This window comes from Cucumis melo, chromosome 6 (assembly GCF_025177605.1).
Source record: "Cucumis melo cultivar AY chromosome 6, USDA_Cmelo_AY_1.0, whole genome shotgun sequence".
Lineage (NCBI taxonomy): Eukaryota > Viridiplantae > Streptophyta > Magnoliopsida > Cucurbitales > Cucurbitaceae > Cucumis > Cucumis melo.
The window spans coordinates 5,488,489-5,514,369 of NC_066862.1; the positions used below are offsets into that span (position 1 = coordinate 5,488,489).

The following is a 25,881-nucleotide window of genomic DNA, read 5'->3' on the forward strand; positions in this document are numbered from 1 at the left end:
AAGGTTAAAATCAAATTCCAAATAGTATGAAAAATCTCTTAGCTGGCTTTTTGTCTTTTCGAGTTTGTTTTGAAGGGTGAGATTTGATTCTTGGAAGAGAATATTCTAATTTTATACAAAGCGTGGGAAAATTTTGTACCTATGGGATTAAAACAGTAACTATATTTTTGGTGGTGGCAGCATCCACGTGGCATCAGTATATGCAACCACGTTTTATATATTTTGGTTTCCTTAAGATCTTTAAATAAATTTAAAAATATTATTTTAAATTACAAAACTGCTAAAAAAATATATATAAATATAATAAAACTTTAAAATCTATTAACGATAGATGTTAATAAATTTTTATCTGTATCTATTAGTGTTATTGATAGATATTGGTTCGATCCTAAGATCTTTAAATTTTTGGAGATTTAGAAGTATAGATTTTAGTGCTTGTGAGCTTCCATCTTTGGCCTCTTTGGTTCTTCCCAACCGAATATAATGGGTAAGACATCTATTTGTAGAGGTTTTCCATGAACCTTACATGGGTTTGAAATAGATTTTCAAATAGGTTTGAATTGCGTTGATTTTGGACTTGAGTATTATGAATTATTCGACCTAATCCAATTTATAATTTCCATAATGAACTTGGTTCGGTTGTGATAACTTGACATTTTGTGACTAGCCAAAATTTCTTATTCAATATTTACCAAACGAGTTTAAAAACATTTTTGGATGTAATCCTAAATGGATAAAATCACATTTGTTGTTTACAAAATTACTCCAAATATATATTTGATTATTAAAAACCAACTTTAATAATATCAATATTTTTAAAAAAATGTAACAAAAAAGTTCAATTGAATTTAAGTGATTAACAACGTGCTTTGATTAAATTAGAGAAGAATTTTGTGTTTTTTTCTTCTAAATATCATTTTAACTCAAATCCTTACTTTGCTACATAAAATATTGTTTAAAATAAAACCTTAATAATTGTTTAAAGCTATTTTAAATAATGATCAAATACTTTAATTCATTGTAGGTAAATTGCTTTTAATCTATTACAAAATATATCTCATAGCATAATCTTTTAAAATCAATCACAACTACACGAAATATTTAGAGGATGAAATGGAATCTGTTCCAAATACTTGTTTGAACAAACTTAAATTGACGTCTATTTAACAAATTATAACATTAAAAAAAAAAGAGAGAGAGAGAGAGAGAAAAAGTTGTTTTGCCTTTTCAGTTTGTTCGATTGTTGTTTTCCTTCAAGTTTACGCTTTGAGGGATATGGAATCATACAATTCTCCACCTCTAAACGTGAAGGGAATTGTCGCTATCTTATTACTCTCCCAAAACGTTTTGTTTGTGCTTCCTTCTTTTTTATTTTTATTATTTTCTACATTCGTAGGCCTAACACATCTTGTTTTTGTTCTTCTTCTTTTTCTTTGGACGAAAAAGAGAATTAAAGACAATTATGTCCATCACAATATTTTTAAAAAATTACAAATACAATAAAATTTAGAAATATTTTCGAATATAATATAATATAATATAATATATTTATAAAATATAGTAAAAAAAAATTAGATTTTATTAATAAAAAAACACCGATAAACTTTTATTACTGTCTATCAATGTTACTTCATATTAGTGTTTATGAATATCCATCATCGATAGAATATGAAATTTTGCTATATTTTGTCAATTTTGCAATTTTTGATAATTCTCTTAAAATCTATTAGTGTCATATTCTTTTCGTTACATCAAAATTGGTATTTTATAAATACACACATATATATATAATAAATATCATTAAATATTAACAATAATTTTACATCAAGGACAAAATGTTGCATGTTTTAAACTATAGATAGCATATTGTTAAATGTCTATTGACTAAATTGTAACAAAATTAGATTAAATATTTAAAATCACAATTCATAAACTAAAATTGTTATTCATATAAAGACTTAAAATATCAAAAGTGATTTCTAACCTTCATATTAGGATTATTATTAGAAAAAGTTACTTTTTTAGTCGATTAATTTTGATGAATATGTACATTTTGTCTCTAAGTTTTGAAAATGTATAGTTTTAGACTCACCTTCATGAGAATATAACTATTTTAAAGTCAATATTCACATTTTATTCATCTAGTTATATCAAGACAAGCCTATATCATATTTTTTTCAAAAAAAAAAGTTATATCAAGGTAAAATGCCAACCTAAGCATATTTTTTAAAATTCAAAGGCTAAAAAAGTACATTTTAAAATCACTTAAACTAAATATATTTATTTTTATAAACTTAGAGACTAAAAAAATTACATTTTTAAAATTTAGGAACCACACATATTCTTTAAAATTTAATGACTAAAATTATAATTTTTCCTTATTATTATTTTAAGAAAGTTTAAGGTTAGAAGAGAGTGAGAATAATATCAATAAAAATATCAAGGAATCAAAATGAGTTTGCCAAATTTAAGGTCGACCTCGCATTTTCTTTCATATTCCTAACTTTTATCAAGCCAGTCTCACATATCCTATTCTCGTCCTTTAATATTTATTACGGAATATTGAACGTACCTAGATTCTCATGCATTAATTACTTTTTATTACGATTGTTGGGAAACTAAAATGAAAATTTGATCAACCCAACCCAATCTAGGCACATTAGTAAAGTTATCAAACGGTTTGGATTGAATTGATTTGTTTCATGAGTTTTAGATTACAATTCCAACTTATTAGTAATTTGAGAATGAATATATCTTTTTACAAATGATATAATTATATACAAATATATTTTTTTTAGTTTTTATTTAATTTTGTTTTCTTAATAATTTATTCTTGAACAACTCCTAAACATATGTTTTTTTAGCACTTTAACAGACAAAAAATAATTATAGAAATTAAAATCGAGTTTTAAATCGTAATTTAAGATGAAAATAATTAAATCAAAATTTTCTTATATTAACCTTTTTCTTTTTTTTTTAGAATCAATAAAAATTTAAATAAATGATTCAAATAACCCAAAACGATTGAACCGAAATGTTTCGTGATGGAGCTAAATTAGGTTAAAAAAAGCATTTAAACTTTTCGTTTGCATACTTTTTGTGTTTTCTTTTTTAGTGTAAGTTTACTTTTGTTGTGTTATTGAAAGCGATTTATATACATCTTATTGTTTTTTGTTTTAAGGCTGGCATTGTTTCAAGAGATGTGTGGTTGGTTGGAAGGTAAACTTTTTTTCTTTTTCCTTTTCTTACTTCCCCTTTTGACAATATTGGATATGCTTTGTAGTTGTTAGAACATTCCATTCTCATTGACCATCTAAGTAGTACTTATCTATCTAAGTTATCCATGAAAAATGTACTTACTATTTTTAAATTTAGTAAAATGAATTAAAATATTTATAAACTATAAATAAATATTACGTAGTCTAACTACGATATATTAAGATAGATTATTATATGTGTTATATGTATTATGACAGACATTTAGATAGTAATTTTTCTTGATTTAGTCTGATCGGTATAGATATATTGTGGTATTTTGCTAAATTTGTAGATATTTTCATGAATTTTGTTATTTAAATTAACTTTACGTATATATGGAGTTTTTTTTTTTCAATTGAGGTGATTAAAAGGATCCGTTAATCAAATCAAATTCTAATCGACTAAACCCTAAGAGTGTCAATATATCTTGTTAACCTCTAAAACCAAACAGAAAACTAAATCCAAACATTAATTATCGTAGGAAACTTTGAATATAATATAAACTGAATATACTAGCAAATTGCTTACAACTCAATTGGAACTAAATACACTTTAGTCAAATGATATAATAAGACTTATATGTGACAATAATCAAATACTTGAAAGAACCTCAAACATTTGTATAATCAAACTATAGTCGAGGCACGCTTCTAATAATCATTATTCTAAAGACAATTATTCGGTTTTTATAAGCTTGCATAGCAAACTACGTACATCGATCGTCTCAATAGAATACAACGACTAACTTCGGTGGAACTGCAATCTTGAATTATTTGGAACTTGCATAACTCTTGAATACTTGCTCTCAACTCAACTCAATAACAAAGAAAATAATGAATGGAGAGGACCATTCAATTTTGAAATGGGTACTACAAATGAAGGAACAAATTAGCTATTTAGAGGTTGGCAACTTAGTAACTCTCCAACATACAAGATATTGAAACATTAGTCAAATTTAACTCAATTTAGTTGTTATTTGACCAAACGTCAAACATAACTCATTCAAATCGAAGAAACAACAAATTTTACTTTCATATGTGTTAAATTTGTACATAAAACATCAACTTGACGGTTTTTAATCCAATTTAAAGTTTCTAACAAATAAATTAATATATATATATATATATATATATATATATATATATATATATTCGAATTTACCAAAGTTTCACTTTCTTCCCCGGTAAATATCCAATGCTAGCATCAAAAGTATTAGTTCTAAAACCTCATACACCAAATATAAACTAAGTTAAAATAATAATCAAATGTGTTACTCATTGAAATCTTTGTCTTTTGTTCTTTCACACAACAAATGCGTCTCTAATAGCCTAATTAACATCTTTAGAAAATACTTGATGATTAGGCTAATAGAGTTCATTCTCTATCAAATATAGTTTTTGGTTAATTAAATTTGAAATCCAAACAATTTAAAGAAAAATTGCAGTGAGTGGCAAATTGAGAATGAGACATTTAAAACGTGACATACAATTTTTTAATTTTTTTTAGATATGACATCTTTTGGTGTATGAAGTACATCGAGTATATTAAATATATATCAATAATGCATTAAGTGTATATTAAATGTATTCGAACATTTTGAAAATTTATTTTGTCAAGTCTCCAAGAAGTTGGGACCAAAAAGTTTACTTTTCAAGCCTAAATTTTTATGTAAAGTGACACATGCCACGTGATGACCAAGTGAGAAAAATTCTAATAATGCTACTCTCCTATGATCATTTTTTCATATTACCTTGATATAATAGTATTTGAGGATAACATAAAAGTTCAAAAAAAAAAAATTCATTCTATGACGTGTCAAATTATGAAAAAAAAGTACAACTAAGTAATGAAAAATATAAGGGATAATTGCAAATGTAGCAATTGTATTCAAAATAATTAAGTACATAGCAATATTTTAAAAAAATTGCAAATATAGCAAAATCTGTCAAAATTTATCGATGATAGGAGTCTATTACTGATAGACCATGTAGCAAATGTTGGTCTATCACCGATAAATCATAAGAGTCAATCAACGATAAAAGTATATCATTGATAGATTTTGTTATATTTACAATTTTTTTAAAATGTTGCTACATACTTAATAATTATTCTAAAAATTGTTACAAATTATAATTACCAAAAATATAAACACGGAGAAAAAAGGACTTTACTTACATTAATGGGCTTGTGGCCCAAGACATAAGACATATATATACGTGGAGTACGTTCGTTTGCGAAAGTGATAAGTGAGGATAATTATAATAGATAGTAATAATAATTAAGTATAAATCTATCACTAAATATTGCAAATATTAGCTTAGGTAAAAGATTGTAATTAGTATAAAAGAAATTTGTCATCCTCATCCCATAGTTGAGATTTGAAGAAGGTTGTAGACTATATTCTAAATAGTTAATCTAATTACTTTTGGTTCAATTATATATGATATTTTAACAAATAATTGTTGAGATTTCGCCTTATTATGTATATGAGTAATTATTTGAGTCTAGCCGTTTACTACATTAAATAGGATATTGGAAGATCTATTTTCATAACTGACATTTCAATTGTATGGTAAAAAATTCATTAAAGATACCAAATAAAACAACAAAAATAATACTATTACTAGTACGAGTGTTAATTAAAATTTGGTTATTATATTTTTTCATCCAAGCAATACAATTATCTTTGCAAGTATTTTTTAAAATTAAAATAAAGGAAAATGATTGTAATAAAAATTTTTTTTGATGAAAATATTTATAAAATATGTAGATAAATTTTATAATTATGAATAGCAATCACAAATTTTGTTTCTGTCTTATAAATATTATATTTTGTTTCATTTGGTTACGTTTGAATGCGAAAATATATATTTAATGTGAGGGGGAAAAAACTGATATCCTCCCGCCAATGGGCCAACGAGTCACTATCTCCAAAGCTTTTCGACGGCAATTGCATTCGTTACAATACATTTCCTCGGTAATCGGCTTCGCTCTCGATTTCGCATTCTTATCGAATCTCTCATTTACTGCCGATCGAATATGTTTAATTAGAGAAACTAATGCATTTTATTCAGTTTCTGATTTCAAGTTGATTGATGTTTTACAAGAATCCGTGGTAATTTCCTGTTATTTTCATAGATTTGATGCCAATCAAGCTGAGGAAGTTGGATGATATTTCGACTATAAGCTGAACGAGTAAATCGTTGTAGTTATTCGTTTTGTCTCGAGTAGCTATAAGAGATTTTTGGTTAGGATTAGTCTAGTTTGTCAAATTTATCTCAATAAACCTTCAATTTCATGGCTGGTAGGAAAGAGTTGATTGATCCTTCCGTTTCATGAATAAACTGCTGCATTTTATTCAGTTTCTGATGACAAGTTGTTTATGTTTTACAAGAATCAGTGGTATTTCACAATTTTCTCTGTTACTGTCATAGATTTGATGCCAATCAAGCTGAGGAAGTTGGATGATATTTCGACTGGAAGCTGAATAAATTGGTACGTTCTCCATCTTGGTCGAATCTTCTTGGCGTCTCTATCTGGTACGTGAGTAAATCGTTGTAGTTAGTTATTTATTCTGTCTCGAATAGTTATGAAAGATTGTTGGTTAGGATTAGTCTAGTTTGTCAAATTCATCTCAATAAACCATGGATTTCATGGTTACCTAGGGAGGAGTCTATTGATCCTTGAGCTTCATGAATTTATTTTAAAGCCAACGTTGAATCAGTGTGAAATCGATAAAAGCTATTGGAGTGTACTGTTTGATTGGATAGATATTGAAATTGCCAGTGACGTCATAAATTATTCTGTTCCAGGACTTGATACTTTGAAATTTATAGTTTCCAGCTTTGCTCTCCCTTTGTTTTGTCTCTACCTCTGGTGATCAACGGAGTTGCTGTTCGTATTCCAACGAACTGTAGTTTATTTGATGTGAATGGACCCAACATGGGCTCCGGTAGTGGTAGATTTTCTCAGGCAAAGTCGTTCTCAGGTCATGAATCCGTTTGATATGGATTTTCAATCTATGAAGCTTCTAGAAGTGTCGATGGTAAATTCAGGTTTGTCGTACTTTTATTGCATGAAGTCATTTGATGTTTATTGGATCTTTACTAAGTAAATCATTTTCCTTTTAAATTGGGTTCAGAAGGCTTAGCTTTGAACCCTCTTCCGATTCCCAACTGTTATGCAAAGATGTGCTTGTTATTCTTTAGAGTCCAAATCAGCCAAATTGCTGATTTCTCTTGTTTTGTTTCCACGTGTCTTTACTTTCCTGCATCCGCAAGTTCCTGAGTTGTTGTGGTGATCTGAATCGTATTATTGTGAATTATATACTAGTGAACCGATGGATACAAAATTTGTGAATTAGTCCATACAAGTTTGATTCTAATGTACTGATGTCCATAGTAGCGTCTATGCTAGCTTTATGAATTTGATCGCATAGCTCCGTAAGAGACATGTCAATGCACCATATATTGATTTTTGGTATATCGTATAGCTTCATAGATTTGATCGCATAGCTCCATAAAGGACATGTCAATGCACCATATATTGAGTTTTTGTATATTGTATGGACTTGGCTTTTACTATATAACATGTTTCAAGAGCATTTATCTCCCACCAACTGAAGTTTCTTTGTTTAAGAATGTTACTTCCATCATTTGTTTTTCTCCCTTATCTGTTTTATAGCTTATGATGCACAAGATTATGATGCTTCTTGGAAAATTAGCAAGCAACTCTGAATTTATATTGCCACTTGACTTCTGTTATTTCAGAATTTCATGCTTATCTTTATACTGTAATGCTAGTTACGTCTTGGAAAGTTGGTGAAGTGGGAGACTAATTGGAGCATCATAAAACTCGAAAGCTCATGAAATTGATCTCTCTGATGAAAATTTCCTTATCTTGATTTGATGACTAACTAGTAACTATTCAAGACATTTGTGTCCTATCCAATAAATTTCCTAATTCTAATTGTAGGATATTTATCAATGAATAGATTTATTGAGTTAGTCAAAGGATGCATCAATTTATAAAAGTAATAATAATAAATTTTGTTAGAATGTTGTGAAATGATTGTACTTTTTGGGAAGGTAAGATTGTAATGGAAGAAGAAAATATGTATTTAAAGTTTTACATATTAAAGAATCGGATGAATTTGTCTCAAATATCTTTGATTGAGTTTCCTAATAAACTATGGTTGTTTTCTAGCTATCAGTAATTTCTAGTTCCAAAGATATAGTTTTTAAATTAATTTCTAGTTCCAGTGATATAGTTTTTAAATTAGTCCTTTAGTTTTCATTTTACAAGAAATTTATTTTATTTTTGTTGGGATTTGAATGGAAAATTGAGTTTTGTATTTGGTGACTTTGCCAAAGGTAACGAGGCTCGGCAGTCGGCAGTCGGCAGTTTTCCTGTTTGAGGGGAAGACAACGAAAACGTTATGGTAGAATGCAGGCACCATGGAGAGCTTGAACTTCTGCACTGTGAGTACGGTACAACTATAATTTTTCTTATAGCATGTTATTTCTGTAACAAAAATATTGATAAGATGTTTCCCATCAAGATGTATAGTTGCGCATCACATGCTGATGCGTAATGAAAAGAATCTGAATATTGGCAGATGGAATCCTTTCGCGGATCTCTCTCTCCCTTTTTTTTTCCGTCTCCAAACTGATGCCATGTATCAAATTAATTGATAGCATAGCAGGAGTCAACTTGCACATTATTCTTTCCAAGTCGGGTAAATTTGAATACATTGTAATTAACCAATGAAAATGATGCCTTCTGGCACAAAAAAGGAAAGTAGAAACTGGAAACCTTTACGGGCAAGAATCAGGATAGAAAAGTGCAGTGCGCTGGCGTCTTATTTTTTAATTAAGGCATCTGAAATTGCAAGAAGATTACTGAGTGACGTTCATCAGTTTTATTGGTGGGGAGTCCAGACATTGCATTTGGTTCTAACTTATTAATTGATGCTTATGTACAGGGCATTTATAGGTTTAGATAGGTTGAAAGGGTTTCTTTTACCAGTTTAACTAGCTAAGATATTTATCATCCATAAAAAAAAAGAAGTTATAGTTCAAATCTTATTAATAAAAAAAGTAAAAAGTCTTTTTAGATCTAGTCTAACTAGGGTAGAAACTTGTCAAATTCAAATGGTCTTAGGTGATGAACGTGATTTAATCTAACTTAGATTATTTGGGTAGAATCGGCTATGGTGTTCGAACCATTTGTTAGAGCAATGCGTAAAAAAGTAATGAAACTATTAATGACTTCGGTAATCTATTTACAGATCTTTAAAAGTCTAAATTGAGATCAACTAACTAATGTAAAAATATTTTCCATAAAAACATATACAACAAAAAAGGAATAGTTACAATAAAAAAGAATCGTTGAAGATTAAAATATCGTAGGACATGAATTGAAATTAAGATAAAAGCATGTGTGATTTTATCACAAGAGAAAAGTATCTGTTAATTAATAATTTTAAACTGGCTTTTTTGAACTAAACAAATTTTAAGAAAATTCAAAATACAATAAATTCATGAAGATTATATTTGTTGAACCTTCTAAACTTGATAATTTGCTTGTGTTCCTTTAAGATGGCTCTTGAAACAGTATACACTGATTTGATTTTGAATTTGTATTATTAAACCATCAAATAATTTAGAAAAACATGAATCCGATACATAAGACAAATTCAACCTCAAGTAGTGATGAACATGACAAGGTCACCTTTATTAAAATGCACATTTCTAAAAATATTTGTATCATTTTTATACTAGAAAGAAAATCAAAGTCAATAAGTCTATGCTTTATATCTAAATAATCAATTTGATTTGTTTTGCTCTCAAAATTTATTATTTTGGTCCTATATTATATCATTGTGTTTGTCTAGTACATAACAAATGTTCAATGTTGAAACCTATTTGAGTTTCATACCACTAGTATCTAACGCGTAGTTATTGTGCTAACGAGTATCGAGTATCCGATACATGTTGAGTAAGTATTGGAGTGTCCAAATCTGAGGCAAGTATTTGGATATATATATATATGCTATGCCCCATCCATGTTTCTTAGATTGAAATACTTAGGTTGATTAACTTGATATTTGATTGTTCAATCACTGTAATGAATTAGATGACGTTAAGCAAGTTGACTGGCCATGGGATTATGATAATTGGGAAAGGTTGGGAAGTGTTTTTCTTTATCATTAAAGATAGATGATTTGGTGTAATCCACAAAAGTTACGAATGGTAAAGTAAACACCTTGAAAGCTAGATGTCTATCGTACTTTGTATGAACGAATTGATCAGGTATATCCACCGACTAGGTGGTACTGAAATGCGTGCAGAAGAAGCAGACTTTTAGGAACTAGTGAACTACTTTGTTTCACTTTGCATTAAAACAAGGGTCCAGATTGAATAGGATACATTTAAATAGTTATTAGTTGTGAAAATTTATATACGGATAATCCGTAGTTTTCTTATCTCAGAAGTGCTCGTGGTTCCAATCATTAAACAAAATTGCAAAGCTTTTTTAAATTCTCATTGATCCAAAAATAATGTTCATAAACTTGATTGAAAACTTACTAACTTTGTTTACTGTGGTTTGGTGTGTTTGTAGCTTTGCTTGGGCCAGATTTAGAGACATTGTGGATTTAGCTCAAAATGACCTCGAATTAAGTAAATGACATGAGCTTTCAACCAACAGAATCATTTACTTTTTGGTTAGTATGATTTAGTTTAAAATTTTGCAAGGAAAAAAGATAGTATCTTCTGAATGAACTGGCATGTCTCTATAATTTGAAGTAGAAGTAGTTTTATATCATATATTATGTATGAACAATAATACTCAAAAGATTTGGACAAACTAGATCTTAGCAATTATTGGAGAATGAAAGAGCATCCAAAAGAGTTGATTGGATGAGATGATTTAAGGGAGACATAACCAAGTAATGGCAAGTAAAAGGAGATATTGGTTAATTAGTAAATTCGGGTTGGTTCTTTTTCTACTTTTAATTAATTTTAGAAGAATCCACAGACACTATATCTGAAGAGGTTCGATCGATTATTTGATTCAAAAACAAAATTTACCCAACTCAAGGCAAATGGTTTGTACAGAGTTGATTGGATTTATTGGGTCATTGAGTTTTCTACGCTTGTTATTGTGATAATTTAAGTTGGCTGTATCTGTAGCTGAGCTTATTTCAATAGTTATCAATTAAGAAGTATGGTTGTTGTTAAAAAATTAGTCCTTCAATAGTATGAAACTATATCCTCTTCCTATCACTACCTTATGGCATTTTGAATAATTGATTGAAGTAAGAATTAGCAAAAAGTTTTCTTACTACTTGCTTTAGTCTTTCCTTCAGTTGGAAGTACATCTCATGAGCATGACCGATCTGGAATAGACAAGATTTTCATTCTATCCATCGAATTTGTTTTCTTCCTTGACAGGATTTTAGGTAGTTGGTTGAAGAATCTTCAATAATTTTTTTCCACTTCTTAGATTTTGCTTGAACTGATTGAAAAAAGTTACTTAATGACCTTGTCATCAAGTTGTACAGTCTTTTTTGAACATGAGAAATTTATGGTCATTCATAGCACAAAGCCACTATACATGAGACCGTGGGAGTCAAATTTTATGGAGTTTGTTTTTGAAGTATCTTTCTGATATTACTTCATGCCAATTCCTGAGATTTCTTTAAATTTTCTTATGGAGAAGGATATTAATGACATAAAGTTTCCAGGATTGAAGTTTTTAACTTATCTTTGATGACCGGAGTTTTTCACCCCAATGCCATTCTCAGAAGGAGGTAATTGAGTTCTTAGGTCTATGATGCTCTCAACTGGTATCTGATATAGAATTGATAGTCCAATGTTTCTTTTCTTTACGACTATTGAATCATTGTTTGAAGACATTAGCGAATTACCACCCCAAAGAGGCCTTTAGCTAGATTCACATTTGATTATTCTAAAAATAGAATGGTCCTGATTGATTAATGAATTTCATTTTGTCTTTCAGCTGCGGCTTTTGTAGTGTTTCAACCAAGGGAGGCAGTCTCTCTGGCACACCATGATGATCTTCGTCTTTTAAGGTAATTTAATTTATATTACGTATCAGCTTTATATCTAATGGGTTTCTCATATGGCTATCCTTGAAGAAGAATAAAAAAGGTGAAGCGATTACACATGGCAAAAATGATTTTTGTGGAGACTCTAGGAATTGAGAAGTGGCCTAAAACATAATGATATGAACACATATACACACCTTTTAGCCCTCTCTCTAGCTTCTGGTTGCCATTCCCCACAACTTTCACTCTCTTCTTTTTCACCTTTATTTATTATTATTTGAAAAGTTCTCTTCTTTTCTCACTTAGGAGGCATTTTGGCATAAAATTTTTAGTCCACACAAATTAGCACTTCTAATTTCGTTTTCAAGTATTTTTTTCAAATGAGGCTAAAGAAAAGTATTTTTAAAAACTTCAAAATCTGACCATACATCACAAAAATTTGTATTGATTTTCTTATTCAAACTTTTGGTTGTTTCTCCCTTTTTTTTTTGTCTTTTCGAAAATATAATAGTAAAATTTTTACGATGTATAGGATATTTCTGAAAACGAAAAAAGGTCACATGCCAACAATATTAACCATCAACAATATACACGATCGTTTAGATTTAGTTATTGTTTGGTATGATTTAGATTTGGCTACATGTTAATCTTTGACTACTTTCTTTTCAAAATTTAGATTGGGGCTAAAAGAAATTTTTAAAAATTCTTTTGGTACTATTTTTTAAGATTTTTGGTAAAAGAAAAAAAAAGAAAGACAATAGAAAAAAAATAACGACAGAGTTACACGGATCGTAAATATTTGAGTAGTTTGTTATATTTAAAAAAATTTACCTTTCTTAATTATGGTTTTCATTTTTGTTTAAAAAATACACAAATTTAATTTTAATTTTTTTTAAAACTATTTCTTTAATTCTCAAACCTTAATTTGACATTTTAAATAAAATACAAAGATTATAAAACATAGAAGTTTATAAGTTTAAATTTTTAAAAATCAAATGATTCTTTCTTTTTCTTTTTTTGAACATTGTGATAGTTTTCATATTTTTTTTATGAAAACATTTGAACTCAAAAAAATTTTATAACCAAAAAGCAAAAGATTTTAAGTATCGTTTTTTTTTTCTAGTCTTCACAACTTAACTTAGCTTTTTAAAAAACTTGCTAAAAAGTGAATAACAAAACAAAATAATGCATAGGAGTAATAGGATTAATAAGATTAAGTAGTGATTACAAGTTTAATTTTAAAAACTAAAAAGAAAAAAGAAAATAATATTAAATTATCCTCTTAAAAACACTTCTCACTACCAAGTTTACCCTTAGAAATAATTCAAAATTACATAAATACTTCTCTTCTTTCTACATTATCAAACAACCACCCCCTTTTATATCCAAACAATTGAAAAACTCATTCCAATATATGCACAGTACAAGAAGGCAGCAACTAATATATTCCCAACGCAACCAACATTATTATGCTCAGACTTTTTGTTTCTAAGTTTCTTGATCCCAACAATAACCAATGTTGGAGGCAATCCAAATTCTCATTATTTAGTGAGTTGACCATAATACAAATGAAATCTCAAATTGGAGAAATATAGTGGGAAGCCAAGCTGTTTGTATTCATTCTTCTAAGCCTTGGACTTGGACCTCCCTCCTTTAAAAAATTAGAACCATTATATTGGGGTAAACAAAGCAAAAGGCAGTTAGTGAACATGAAATATTTTTCCCTATAAAGAAATATGTTAAGAGGAAAAGGACAAAGGTGGTAGTGGCAGGAAATGTGGAGCATACCTGTCTCCATCTCTTAAAGTAGCAAAACTCCAAAACACCAACAAATACGAAACCAAGCCCTCTTTAAATAAATAAATAAAAACCGACCCACATTGCACATGCATCCTCCTTTTACTTTATTGTTATTATTATTATTATTTTATTTTGATATATATATATATATATATATATATATATATATATATATATATATATTTATGAACACCTCCACTACCAATAATCATTGCACGGAATTAAAATATTTAGAAAAATAAATTTCTTTTCTTATCTTTTTGGTTGCTTTGCTTTGCATTGTTTTGTTCAATTAGTGGTACCCAAATTCCCCCAGTGGTGATTCCTTTTCCCCTATCTCTTGCCGGCACGCCCACTCTCCTACCCTCTACGCCTCTCCCATAGGTCCTTTTTAGGGAAAATATATATACATATATATATTATATTAGGAATAGCTAGATTTTGGAAATGACTCTAGATTTTAGATTAACTATGTGTACCATTTGCCTTTTCTTTTTTGTTCAATTATTGATTTAGATTTTCACTTTTGATTCTTTGAGTTTACTTCCAGATGTGTTTGAAATGACTTTTACTTCTACATTTCTAAACCTTAAAATCCATTGGTTTAAGTATTTACTTATTTTACTTTTGTATGAATTTTGGAGAATGGTTTTGTTTAGTTAATGGTGTTTATCTAATGACCTAACATGATCATTTGATAAGTATTGGTTGATTTGGCACATGCTAGGAGAAAGGAAATTGTTGGATCGAGTAAAGTAGTTTAGATTAAATGCAAATTTAGGAACAACCGATAGATCAAGGAAATGTGGTAGATTTGTTTAGGGTGCATTTGAAATAGTTTTTCAAGGGTTTTAATGTTTTTTTACACTATTAAAAAGTTATTCAATCATGTATTTAATTTATCTCGTTTTAAAGAGTTTTAGTTTTGTGTTTGAATTTTGAAGTGTGATTTTGTGTAGTTCATGATGCTTAACGATGGTCTGATATGATTGTTTGACAAATGTTGGTTGATTTAAGCACATGATAGAGAAAGTAGATTGAAGAGAGTCAAGTAGTTTAGATTAAACAAAAATTTAGGAACAACATAGGTTTGAGAATGACTCACTGTTTGAGATTAATTGTGTGGTAGATTTATCTTTGGTTAAATTACTGATCTAGAGTATGACATCTGAATTTTTAAGAGTTTGAAATACACTTTTTTAAGCGCTTAAAAAAGTCAAAATCGGAATATTTTCAATTTTAAAAGTTTTAGTTGCAATGTTTGAACTTTGAATAGTGATCATGTATAGTTCAACAATGCTATGCCATGACATTAACAAATATTGGTTGATTTAGCACATGCTAGGAGAAAGTAGATTGTTGGAAATGAGTAAAGTAGCCTAAATTAAACAAAAATGTAATAATTCGTATTGAAAATGCATCTAGATTCGAGATTAACTACGTGTTATACTTATCTTTAATCGAATAATTATTGATTTAGATTCTTACATTTGATTGATTGAGTTTAGTTTTAGGAGGGGTTTGAAATGATTTTTTAAGATTTTAAAAATACTTTTTAAGCGCTTAAAAATTTCACTCAATCGAAGTATTTCGTTGTTTCATTTTTAACGACAATTTTATTTTGGCAAATATAAAATATATATTGATTCAAAAGATAGTAAATCGACAAGTCTTTAGTATCGTTAATTTAACCCATTTGACATGATATCACTTGTTTTTAAACGGATTTTAATGTTTGAAATTAAATGCATAAAATTGTCCCACATTATTTTTTTTTACAATAATGTAGTTGAAAAGTACCTTGATATTAATTCTAAATAATTAATTAAAAAGATCCCACTTTTCATGGCTTTATTGTTGCCTAGAGAGATGATTTTCTTCAATGATTAAACCTCTATTACACATGGGTGAAATATATATTGTGATTGAAATCAATGTTTAATCTGTGACAAATTATTGAGTGTTACATTACCCAACATTCAATTTTCATTGACTTTATTTTTTTTTCTAAACATGTATTTAAAGATATGAGGGTATGTAATACTCACCTTTTTTTTTTTTTCTCTTCACATTATTCTCATTCTTTTGGGCCTTTTTTTTTCCCTTTTAATCTCTTTTCTTTTTTAAAGGGTATACAATGCTTTACGAATTTCTGTTGTTTTTTCTTTTCTTGAAAGTTCGTAGTTGTACAGAAGATATAAATGAGATACTCTAGGAGTTTGTTTCAGGTGTAGAACAATTTTTGAATTGATTAACAAGTGTTCTACGCTAGTCTTGAATGAAAAAGTACTTAATTTGGATATATTTGATGATAGTCTTTCTTTTAGTTAGAGGATTGTTGAGTTGAAGTATTGAATTGAATAATAATTAATGTCTTATTTATTGAGTATAATGTCAATTTTTGCAATTGTATAGTATGTTTCTACCTAGGTTTTTGAACTAATGAATAGGAATTCTCAAGACCATTAATACGTTAGTTAAAATGGTGCTAATTTAGGATTTTAATAACCAAGTTTTATAAATTGTGCTTGATCTTTTTTTTTTCCCTTCTTCTTTCACATCTCTTTCGAGATCAAATAAGATTTGAAGTTAATATTCTATTCTTTAACTTTTGTGAGATATTTTATTTTGCATTTAAGTTCTTAATAGATTGTGAAGTCGCAAAATTTTGTTTGTTCGAACTTGTATAGTTTTTGAACTTGTATTAAAAATTTTTGCTTTCAATCTCCTAATTAACTTACTAATTAGTTTAGTGATTTTTTTGGTCAATTCTAAAAAAACAAAATTCTTGTTAAATTAGGTTTGTAGATTGATAAATCAAAACAAAACTTGAATTTAGAAGATTAAAATATATCGGAATCCATTAAAATAACAAATATGAAGAAAGAATGAAATAGGATTATAGAGCCTCTTAAACTCTGTTTAGATTACACGTTCTATGGTGTCTTAATATGGAATCTATTTCAGTATTTGAATTTTCAAATTTATATTTAATTTGACAAAAAAAAAACTTATGTCTTTTTATCATTTTTAATTTCGTATCCAATAAATTTTAAATTATTAGCTTTTTTTTTTTTTCTAAATTTTCACTTTTAAATTTGGCCTATCTATTTGATAGATTTAATAGATTAGTTATCCTTTTTTTTTTAAATTCCCATACTTAGAAATCTAATTGAAATTTCAATGTTCTATTAGAATAAATCATTTTCTAGATAAAAAATTTATTTTAAATGGTCAAACATTTGAAAATATTTACAAATATAGAAAAAAATCACAATTCATCTAGAATGTGATATACTATTATTTTATCTATTGTACATAAACAGTGAGATTTTACAATATTTTGTAATTATTTTGGTTCGTTTTGCTATGTTTGAAAATAACATTTCAAGAAAATGCAAAATTAAACCGACACAAATTTAAAAACTAAATATTTAATAGAAGTAAATATATGATTAGAAACTAAATTTATAATTGAGATATTTTAAAAAATAACACTACCAATCAAAATATACAGAAATTTTTTTAAGAATTATATGATGATAGAGTGAATGAATAAGCAGAATTGTGGTTTGGAAAATTAATAGGAAAGTAATTTGGTTGTAAAAAAGAGAGAAGAAGAAAATAAAGAGAGATTGTATGTAAAGTGGAAGTTTGATGGGGGGCGGGGGGTGTGGCAGGGGAGTGGGAGTGGGAGTGGGAGTGGGAGTGGGGCATGAGGCCACATGCAACCCAACCCCGGGCGTACTCCCTAAAAAGTTTTCCACCGTAACTACTAACTGCCCGCTCACCTTGGGCACCCACAATTAGCCAAACCCCTATAAGTCAATTCAAAGTTTTGAAGTTAAATAAATTAGATTGATTATTAATGCATTCTTAATTTAATTCATTTTCATTTGTACATTAATAATTATTTGTTATTATTATTATTATTGTAAGGAAAAATCAAAACCGTTCTCTTATCTTTTTAATTCCCTTTATAACCTCTCTTCTCTCCCTTCCCGCTTTCTCTCCCCATTTCACAGTCGGCTCCTCTCAACAAACTCCGTTCCGTTCTCTCTCTCTCTCTCTCCCTCTCTGCCACCGTTCTTCTCTAATACTCCGTTTCATTTCTCTCTTCTCTCGCCGTCACAGGTATCTTTAATTCTCATCGGATTTTAATTCCCTTTTTCTATTACTGTTTTGTTCCTTTTGCGCTTCATTGTGATTGATTTTTGGTTCATCTACTGCTTTCTCTCTTTGGTTTTACTCTCACGATGTTGATTCCATTGCTTCTTCTCCTCTGTTTGTTTGCTCTTGTTTCCGTTGATTCTTTGTATGAAGTTTGTGTTTGATTAATTGTTGTTTTCAATGAAACGGAATTGCTTTCTGTTGTTCTTCGTTTGTTTTGTTGAATCGATGAATTTACGTTTTTTGTGTCTTTTTTCTTTTTGCTTCTTTTTTTAGGAGGATTGGATTTGATCTGTGAGGTGAAGAAGGCAGTCCGTACGGGATTCGTTGTGGAATAATTTAGTAAAAAGGTTTTGGTAGTTACGGCAGTGAGAATATCTTGAATTGGAATTGGGTGTGTCGTGTGTGGTGATTTTTTAATGGCGTCGTCTCTGATTCTGAATCCTGTGACGAGTTCTGAACGATCGCGTGATTCTTCAAGAAAGAAGAAGAAGAAGAAAGCGACAAGAGAAGATGATCGTCAAGATCAGGATCAAATCAAGTGGAAATCACAAGCTCAACATCAAGTTTACTCTTCGAAGCTGTTACGCGCCTTGAGTCAGGTCAGGATCAGTTCTCCCGAGCCAACACCAAACGAAACGCCTCGGCGTGGCCGAGCGGTGCGGGAGGCTTCCGATACGGTTTTAGCCATGACGGCGAAAGGAAGAAGTAGGTGGAGCAGAGCAATCTTAACGAACCGTCTCAAGCTCAAGTTTCGAAAACACAATAAACAGAAAGCGCGTGTGATGGGAAACAGCCGTACGAAGAAGCCGAGCGTTAGCGTTTTACGGTTGAGAGGAAAAGGATTACCAACTGTACAGAGAAAAGTCCGGCTTCTCGGCCGGCTAGTTCCCGGCTGCCGGAAACAACCGCTGCCGGTGATTCTAGATGAAGTAACCGATTATATTCCAGCTCTGGAGATGCAGATCCGAGTCATGAGTGCCATAGTCAACTTGGTTTCAAGCTCCTCTTCATCTTCTTCTGGTATCGATTCTTCTATCTCTCCATCTTCTACCTGATTAAACACACACTTTTTCTGATCAATTTCTTCCCAAGAAGAAATCCATTTTCTTCCCCCTCTCTGCTTCTCTTCTGCCAGTAATTTCTTGTCAAATATATATATATATATATATGATCTATATATATTATATCGATTTCTTGTATTTGCTGCATGCAATTACAATTTTAGTATGGGAATCTGGATAAAATGTAAATTCAGATGAAGTTCAAGAAAAAGAGATGAGTCTCCGGTGAAATTGAGGTCTGTTTATGTTTTAGATTCCTTACCGATGAAGAAAGTTTTTTATTGATCAAACTATGGCTATTTTTTATTCTCATAAAATCCCTTTTCTCGTTTACATTATTAATCTGCCTTAAAAGCACAATATATTATTTTGTTGCATATGATTCTCCCTCTCTCTCTCTATATATATTATAATAAAAGTTTTTAATTCAAATGGTTATTTTGTTTTTTATTATGTGAAAGTTTGGATGAAAATTATATGGAATTTTAGATTGATTAAGTTTAGTAAAGATACCATTTTTTCTCATTGGAAGATAAAATGTTAACTATTATTTCTAATATAGAGTGTGTAATTGAAGACTTCGGCTAGTTTTTAATTGAAATGCAATATTCTTTGTCTATGAATCCTTCCGATTTTACCGGATGCTTTTAAAGGCACTATTAAAACATGCCAAGGATCGAAATATCATTATCGGTATAAATATTTGTAACTTAAAATAAAAGATGTATATTTTTAGAATAGTAATTATTTTTAGTTTTTGAATCGATAATTAGAAGACAAATATGATCAATAATAAAATTGTAGATAATAGTAAAGATTGAGATTATAGATGATAGTAAAGACCTAAAATGATTATGAACTTAGTTAATTAGCAGAGTTTAGGTCATACAAAATGAAAGTAAAATACAAGATTTGGTTTAGCAAATTATTAGTCCAACATTAGATAATTTATTTGGTAATGATAATATTTTTTCTTAAGTAATAGTATGGCTAAAGTTTTTAACATAATCGGAGGGTGTGTAATCTGTGAGTCTCAACATCAACTCTAATGCTACAATATAGAAGAATATCTTGGATTAACTCATGTTTCATCTTGATGAGGATGTCCAAAGAAATGTAGATAATATATAAAAGTTATGAGTATGAGTTTTCTATCGATTTCATGAATAATTTGTGGTTTTCATGTGTAAACTATGTGCTACATCATCCACTAGTATAATTGCAAAAACCCTAATCGGTTGAATAACTATATAACTACCATAAGAGTAACCATAATTACTATTGTGATAGGTATATATTATCATGTTCATAATAATTGTCCAAACTAGACGTGGTCATTAAGTTCTCTATGTTAATTTTAAATTGTTTTTCTTAAAAATTTCTAAATTATTTTTCTTAGAAATGAAATCTTTGATAGTAAAATTACGTCGAAATTCAATAGAAATATTTCGAAAGAGGTGAATATCTTGATATATGTTATTTTGTTTCAAATTGTTATTATTTTTTTTTAATGAGAATTTGGATAGTGAGAAAAGTAAAAATCAGGGTTAATATATGTTAATCCAATTTAATAAAGGCAAACATTGGATTAAAATTGAGAGAAGATTTTGGAATAAATTGGCAATCGATTTTGGAAATTAAAGGTAATGCTTATTTTTAAATATGTTGATATTTTGTCTGGATTTTGGAATTTTAGTAAAGGTAGAATTTCAATTTAATAAATTGGAATATGTTGGTGTTTGAAAAAATAAATAAATACACAATTTTAATTAAGATTTTGAGGTGAAAAATGATATTCCAAAAAAGGGAAGAAATTTTATATTTCTCAAAATTTTCACCAAAAATCCACATGATATTCGGCCAATCTATCCACGATATTTTGACGATATTTTTGTCAATACATCGACGCATCAAACAATTTTTTGCGACTTTTCGTGAAGAAAAATCTTCACCCATTATCTCATTAATTGGACATGTCAATTTGGTGATTTTTCAGTCCTCTGTTTTGGATTGACTTAAACAAAAAAATATTTTTTAAAAAAACTATTTTTTCTTTAACCTATTTTGATAAAATAAAATTGTTTAAAATACAAGCCATATAGAAAAAATGATTTTTTTTTTAATCAAACATTTAAGAATGTATTCTAAACAAGCACTCTAGTACATTGTTGATAAAACATCATTATTAAATTCAATGTAATACTATTATTAAATTAAAAAGAAATTGAATTTAAGAATGTAATATTAGTTTTCTTTTCAACTAGAAGCAAACTTACTATAAATAACTAAAAGAGCCCATAGTTCAAATTCCTCTGTAGTTCTTTTTTTTTTTTTTAAATCACATATCGTAGTACATATTTTTCTTTGAATCTAAGTCTAATTTGAACCTAATTCTTTCAATCAAGAAGTTTGAATATCTTGCTCTATAAAAATTTAGGAAAATATTTCTAGATATTTTCTATTCAATTGGACCATAGTTTAATCAATGAGACAAAATGAGTGAACATATGTGTGTATATATATATATATATATAATTAGAAATGTGTGTGTAAATTGTAATGTTGTTGGGTTGTTGTTGTGGAGAATGATGAAAGTCTCTTTCTTTATCACTGTTTTGTTACTTGAAGGTGGTGTTAAATCCAAAGGGATTCTCTAATTTTTCAAACCCCATCACATGCTTAATAAAATTAAAGTGATATCTCTCTATATCTATCTATCTATATATATATATATATAAAAGATAACCCCAATTTCAAATATAGAGAATAAATGTGGGCATTTCACAAGTAAAACAAAAGTTTTAAAGCTATTGATTTTTACTTCCCTTTTTCTAATTTCTTGATTTGTAATAATTTTCTTTTGTCCAAATAATACTTTTGGGATCTTCAACAACTTATTGATATCAAACCATAATGTACAGTTATTGAATTCATATTATTCTCTAAATCAATATCGTATCGAAATTTACTTCAAATAATCTAAAAGTTCACATTACCAAAACCAAATATAACCTAAGAAAAGAAAAACGTCTAAAACACACCCTCGCATTAAACATAATATTTCTATACTTGGTGTTTATCCACCTTTTAAAAGTTTTTGGTCTCTGTATCGTGAAACTATCAAGGATCTAGCACGCTTTCCATCATTAGTATTTTTTTAGTGATATATGTTTTGTTTTTGCATGCACCAATGAAGTCGTTCATTAATGGCTTGTTCGAAAATCAGAAGCAGTCAAACCACTCTTAGAAAATGAAATTAATAATGGCATAGAATATAGTATTTTATGTTGTAAACTTTTGTTAAAATAGTATATATATATATATATATATAATATACACACAAATTCTATTGTATTATATCGAATACATGTTTAATGATGGTCAGTTACGATCCATTTTTTATAATCTACTACCAAAAGCAACTTTAATTCCACATATCTATTTTAGATTACATATTAAATAAGTCTTTAATTACTTTTGGAGTTTTGTTTAATTATTATAAGATCTACATATATATATATATATGTGTATATATACATATACACTATGGAAGTTGTGGATATAAAATATGAAATGAATGATGGTAGGATTCTCATTTTTTCTATCAACCTTAGAAAATGACAAGAGAGAAGAGTGACTAAGAAAGAATAGTAAAACCAAAAGAAAATCATGCCTAAATGTGGTGGTAGAATGGAGCCAAGTAAAACACCAATTTTCTCCCAACTAGATAAAGATATATGTCAATGTACCATGTGATCATAGTCACATGATTTTTCAAAAGAGGTTGTTTTTGATTGTGAACCATCATCATTCCAGTATCAAATTTATTAACAAAATTTCAAAAAGAAAATTTACCATATGGTCTAAACTAGACAGCAAAACCGATGTGTGATGAAAAGTGACAGTCCATAAACTCGCAATCGCAATCGTAAGGGTGAGGGAAGGGGGAGGGGGCGGGAAGGGGCATTAAAGAGCACACGGACGGTTGCCCATGGTTGTCACTCTCAATTTGTTTGTTTGAGATTGGAAGCTTTGTACATTCAAATGTTGGCCTTTTATGTAATTATATACTTCTTTTCTATTTCTTTTCTTTTCTTTTTATTTTTTAGATTGGGATTTTTCTTTTAATTAATAACCTATACTATATTTATGTTTAGATTAATTTGCAATTTATATCAAAAGGGTTAAAGTAATATTACATTAGACACTGATATGCTTCTATTAATCATATTGATAGATAGAAAGATAAGTTTGTCAGTATCTATTAGTGATAGAATCCAAAAATTTGTTATATATTATTAATAATTTAGTTTATTTTATCATGTTTAAAAACGTTCCAATAAAAAATGGTATAAAAAAACACACACGGGTTTTGTGATTATTCTTAATTTTTTTAAGAAAAAATACACGTAAATTAATATCAGTCCAATTTGTAGTTATTTTTTAAGTTTTATCTGATTGTAAATTGTTTGTTGATTTTTTAAAATTAAATTCATCAATCAATCGTAAACATACGATCATCTATGTATTTTGTTATCTATATTTAAAAAATTCATGTCCCAATTTCTTAGAACTAACAAACAAAATTGAAAACTTATATTTTTTTTCTTTTGAATTTTGACCATAAACTCAAATATTTAGTTAAAAATGATGAAAAATAATCGTGATAAAAATAAAAAAAGTTATAATAAAACAACATAACTTAAAAAAAATAGAACGAAAGGATTATGAAATACCGAGACCCTATTCTTTCCCACTTATTCTTTTCCCAAACAAGTATTATAAATAGTTCTTCCACTTATTCCTTCCCAAAACAAGAATTATTATAATCTTTTCTTTTCATAGTCCGTCATTTTTCTTATTCTTTTTCCCCCTTATTCCTTTCCTTCCCCCAAACAAACCCTAAATATTCATAATATTGGTTATATCATCTTCTCCTTCTCTCTCACATCTTCTTCCTATCTCTCCTCTTTGCCAAGAATATCACTTTTTGCCTAGTCAGCCTAAAAATTAAATAAATTTAATATATTTTTCCCCACCTTAGTGTTACCTCAAATAATATATATATATATATTTTCAAGCTTTCAAATAAACATATATTTTTACTTTTTTTTCTTTTTTCTTATAATACAAATAATGAAATAAGGTTTTGTAGAAATGGTAATTAGGGGAAATGATGAAGGGCCATGTGACATGTCATCGCACAAGGAAACACGTGGGACCCATAGTTTCCACCTTTTTGGCCACGTAAGCAAATCCCCACCTTTCTAATTTTTTGTAATTTAATTTGGAAACTTGAAAATTGTGTTTTGTTTTGTTTTTGTTTTTGTCCATGTGAGAGCTGAGGTGAGCTGCCCTTGGCTTGCCACCATGTGAGGCCACCCAACCAATAAAAGTAAAACAAAAAATTTTTCTTATACTATTCATTAATTATTCTTTACTTTTTTAGGGTTTTATTTATTTTTTATTTACCTATTACCCTTTTTAACTATAATTTTTTTGTAAATATTTTTTACATTATAATACTATTAAATCTGTTGCTATTGTTTTTTCTCAATCAATTTAAATTAAATTGTTTTTAATAATTAAGTCTTTCGTTTTTATATTTTAGAAATTTAAATCTATTTACTTTTAGATATTCATCCTCAATGGTATCTTTCTTAGATATAAGAGTTAAATTCTAAAAATAAAAATAATATTATAAAAGCTTTTTTTTTTTTTGTTAGTTTTTAAATTTTAGCTTAGTTTTTGAAAATATTGATCTAAAAATGATTAACAAATCAAGAAATTCGAGGGTGAAAAAATTGTTTGTAAATTAAATTAAATAATTACCCAAATAAACCTAAACTAAGAATGATTGAAATTATATACATATTTCAAAGGGACTTTTGAAAAAATAATAAAATATTGAAACTATTTACAAAATATAGAAAAATTCATCAAATTCTATATATCCTATTTGAAAAATTTGCCATATTTTTTAATGTTATTCATAACTCTCGAAATAAAGAAATGAAAATAGTATTTTGATTATATATTTTTAAAATAATAAAATAAATAAAAATGTTTACAAAATATAGCACAATTTTATATTCTTTTAAAATATAGCATGATTTTAGATTCTATTAAAGATATACAATGATAAAGTTTTATCGAAGACAACATCGACAGAAGTATGTTGGTATTTATTAATTTCTATCGTTAACAGAAATTAAAATCTTGTTATATTTTATAAATATTTTTAATATTTTATTAGTAGACGTTGATATTTATACTTTGAAATGGTAAATTTTAGTCATTACAATAATTAGAGTAGATATTGAAAGTAGTATTTACAGATATTATTAATTTTCAAAAGAATAATAATAAAAATATATTACGATTTTCTATATATATGTGTGTGTAAAATATATTTTTTTAGTACAGGTTTCATTTTTGTTTTTATTTTTATTGAACCAACTTTGATTTTGAAAAACAACTTTAAACTATTAATCTTAATTTATTAAAAATATATTG

General features: G+C 28.1%; 1 protein-coding gene across 17 annotated transcripts; it reads left to right on the forward strand.

Moving 5' to 3' along the window:
* The first annotated feature begins 6,127 nt into the window (after positions 1–6,127).
* Positions 6,128–19,655, forward strand: LOC103483900 (transcription factor bHLH147-like). 17 transcript variants are annotated; one of them, XM_051086196.1, is made up of 10 exons: positions 6,166–6,235; positions 6,397–6,453; positions 6,693–6,797; positions 7,071–7,313; positions 8,631–8,738; positions 10,882–10,984; positions 12,008–12,073; positions 12,283–12,355; positions 18,157–18,265; positions 18,578–19,655. In XM_051086196.1, the coding sequence occupies exon 10, from the start codon at positions 18,721–18,723 to the stop codon at positions 19,357–19,359; it is 639 nt and encodes a 212-aa protein (XP_050942153.1). In that variant the 5' UTR covers positions 6,166–6,235; positions 6,397–6,453; positions 6,693–6,797; positions 7,071–7,313; positions 8,631–8,738; positions 10,882–10,984; positions 12,008–12,073; positions 12,283–12,355; positions 18,157–18,265; positions 18,578–18,720; the 3' UTR covers positions 19,360–19,655. The 17 variants fall into 17 exon arrangements, 16 of the variants coding, with proteins under 16 accessions (XP_050942151.1, XP_050942150.1, XP_050942156.1 ...); XM_051086198.1 differs by having other exon boundaries at positions 6,693–6,753; XM_051086200.1 differs by having other exon boundaries at positions 6,693–6,753; positions 7,095–7,313.
* The last annotated feature ends 6,226 nt before the right edge of the window (positions 19,656–25,881 follow it).

What these genes read in the sequence shown, in the direction of transcription:
- LOC103483900 (XM_051086194.1), top strand. Translation starts at nt 18,721, where the DNA reads ATGGCGTCGTCTCTGATTCTGAATCCTGTGACGAGTTCTGAACGATCG.